This window comes from Mandrillus leucophaeus, unplaced genomic scaffold (genome assembly GCF_000951045.1).
Source record: "Mandrillus leucophaeus isolate KB7577 unplaced genomic scaffold, Mleu.le_1.0 Scaffold159, whole genome shotgun sequence".
Classification (NCBI taxonomy): Eukaryota; Metazoa; Chordata; class Mammalia; order Primates; family Cercopithecidae; genus Mandrillus; species Mandrillus leucophaeus.
Window position 1 is genome coordinate 5,334,352 of NW_012101576.1, and position 3,301 is coordinate 5,337,652.

Genomic DNA, 3,301 nt, shown 5'->3' on the forward strand with positions numbered 1-3,301 from the left:
TTATGACCAAGTTGGTTTATTTTAAGAATGTAAAATTGAAATTCAAAATTATTTGCCTTTCAAAAATGTACTCAAAACAGTTTGTTACATTAACAGAAAAAAGAGAAACAGATATAATTACATCGATACATGTAACTGAAGTGTTTGATAAACTTCAACATGATTCAAAGACAAAAAACTTTTAATAATGGAGAATATGTGAGAATGTCCTTAATTCAAAAATGATTATCTACAAAAAGCCTACAGTAAATACCAGATTAATGGTGAAATGTTTTAATCTTTCCCTTTGAGATGTGGAACAAGACAAGGATGACACCTATTGCTACCAATGTTCAATGTTATACTGGTGATCCTAGCCATGTGGTAAAGAAGAAAGAAAATAAGGAAGAAGGAAAGCAGGGAAGGAGGGAAGGAAGGGAGGGAGGAAGGGAGGGAGGAAGGGAGGGAAGGAGGGAGAAAGGAAGCAAAGAAGGAAGGCAGGCAGGCAGAAGGGAAGGAGGGAAGGAAAGAAAAGAAGACAAAGAGTTAAATAAAATTATAATTATCTGGGGGTTTTATATAGCGTCAACCAGGCCAATTTGGAATTAAGTTTTCCAGACTTAGTTTCTCTATATGGTTCTGGACTAGGGTTACAGCATGAGAAATTAGCCTGATATTTGAGAGGCAGAAGTTAAGCAACAGCCATTCCACTCTGAAGGTCATCTTTGGATAGAGCTGGTGAGGCACAGTGCAGGAGTGGAGGGTTCAGAAGATAGACCTTTTACCAGAGGCTTGAGGAATACATTCACATGGGGAGTTTCAGCATCCTCTGCCATGGCTCATTCTCTGCAGGGCAGGAATGACAATGGGAAGTGTTGCCATTGAACTGGGTTCTCTGAATTCACTTGGGGACCAAAGGACCTCAGGGTGGCAGAGTCCAAGTGGCAGCACTTAATTGCCAGAGACAATGGGGGTTCTTGTAATGGATATTAGAGCCGAAACAGCAATCAGAATGATTTGACTGAAGAGAATATTGTTACTGGGCTAATTGATCATGGAGTCTCTAAAACCGAAGTAGATGGATAGCCGACTAAAGTGTTATTTGATTTGTATAAGCAGAAGAGATTTAGGTCAAGTGAATAGAAGTCTGACTTGAATTATTGTAAAAGAAGTTCATTGTTCATCAACAATTCCTAGACTTGAACAGTTTATAGACCCAGAGCAGCACGAATGGATGGGAGACTGGATTCTTTTGAGGAAGCACCTGCTACACAGTCAAAAGCATGTATTGTAAATCTTCCCCTAGGCTTCTCCAAGAAGACTTGAAGTCATTTACCAGGATTTAGATATAGAGAGTTTACAGAACTAGAAACAGAGATAAAAACATAAATATAGGTATAGGTGTATTATTATATTTTTTGTTTTCTCTATTTTACTATTTTTTCATATTTCCAAGAAAATTCCTATTCCAATTCCATGTTATCTTATTATAGATTTCAAATAACATGGAAGGTTTCCCAATTTGTTTTACAAAACAGCAAAACTGTTTCTTAAAGTGGATAAACAGAGACAAATGTGTGACCAATGTCATTTGTAAATTTAGATTCTGAAGCTCATAAACTTTCTAGTAAAAGGAACAACATTTTTAAATACCAAGAAGAAAAGTAAAGTCTTCAAGTTATCTAAAGAGAAGAGTAAGACAAAGATGTTATACACTATATTTCACTGAGCGTCAGCCTGGCCCTCCACTACATAGGTGTATTACTTTTTAATAAAATGAGATCTTGCCATACATGCTGTTCATCTGATTCTTTTCCCACATAAAACACATCTCTTTCTAGTCATTAAGTGCTTCTTTATGCTATCATTTTTTTATGGCTGAATACCATGCCAGTGTATGGATATACTTTTTTCCATTCTGCGTAGCTATTTTATGTTTCTTCGGGAATTCTTTATAGTGGTCATTTGAACACATCTTTTTCCTCCTAGTAGATTGTTTCCAAACCATAGTTTAAAATATTTAGGTTGCTCTAAGATTTTAACTAATATAAATGATGCTGCAATGAAAAGTTTATACCAAACTGCTTTAAAAAGTGTGTGATTATTTCATAAGTATAAATTCTAAGAAGTAGGTTAAAATATATGCCCACTTCTGAGGTTAATAGTGCATGGTGCCTTTCGAGAGGATGTGTTGACCTCGTGATGCATGAGAGTCCAGGTTCTTCCACAGCTTCACTAACCTTGAAGAGCATAAATGTTAAAAATCTTTACTGATTCGCCAAGCAGGATGATTATTATACTGGAGGTGGTAGAACCACCGTAATTTCAAATTTATTGAAGTAGAATCAAGTTTGAAGGATTTTATGTATTTAAGCCCCCAGAATTAGAAAAGACACATCCCAGGATAAGGAAGAACTTAAGGAAAGGGTTGCCAGGAACGCCGTAGGAATATTCGAGAACATTACCGCTGTCTTCAGCCATGTGAAGGACAGATTGCACAGAAGGAATTCGGTTAAGGTTTTTATTATTCCAGAGAAAAATTAGAATGTGTCAGTAAAAGAAATAGGAAGGGATATTTCAACTCACTCTCACAAATAGGTGTTTCATTATCCCAAATGACAGTATTGTCTGAGATGATGCATGTGGCGGACGAGGAACCAATGAGTCGGTATCTAGAGGCAAAAAATAAGGAATATTAGGTTCCAAAGACGCAGGTCAACTATCCAATTAAATTACTACTTCCAGAGATTACACTGTTACAGAATTCAGAGGGACATTTTCCACTTGTCAAAGAACTATCTGTCACCTTCCCAAATTGCACGTTCTTGGGACTTTGTTATTTTCTCTTCCATGCCTTCTCAGTTGGGTGGGCTTTCTCTTCTTTATTACCTTATGACATATTTTTATATAAATCAAAGATGAATTACAGTTTTTCCTATACATTTCATTTTCTTAAAAGACAACACAAGCTTCTTGAGTGCAGGGAAGCTGTCATATATATACATATGTATGTGTGTATGTAGTCCTGTTGTATGTATTTCTATGCCTTGTAAGTATTAGTGTATGGATGCATGGATGGGCTTTTATCAGTAAGATTCATTAAAGTAGGCCATTCACAGTGGCTCATGCCTGTAATCCCAGCATGTTGGGGGGCTGAGACAGGAGGATTGCTTGAGCTCAGGAGTTCGAGAGAAGCCTGGGCAACATAGTGAGACCCTGTCTCTACAAAAATTTTATTAAAAAGCCAGGCATGGTGGCACATTCCTGTAGTCCTCGCTACTCAGGAGGCTGAGGCAGGAAGATTGCTTGAGCTGGGGAGGTT

General features: G+C 37.2%; 1 protein-coding gene across 1 annotated transcript in view; it reads right to left on the reverse strand.

Annotated features, from left to right (window-relative positions):
• Nucleotides 1–3,301, reverse strand: part of LOC105536434 (complement component receptor 1-like protein) — a 77,430-nt gene that overhangs the window by 24,075 nt on the left and 50,054 nt on the right. Inside the window, exon 4 of the mRNA XM_011975844.1 lies at nucleotides 2,566–2,651. Within this exon, the coding sequence (XP_011831234.1) occupies nucleotides 2,566–2,651 (86 nt within the window). The remainder of the gene's footprint in view (nucleotides 1–2,565; nucleotides 2,652–3,301) is intronic.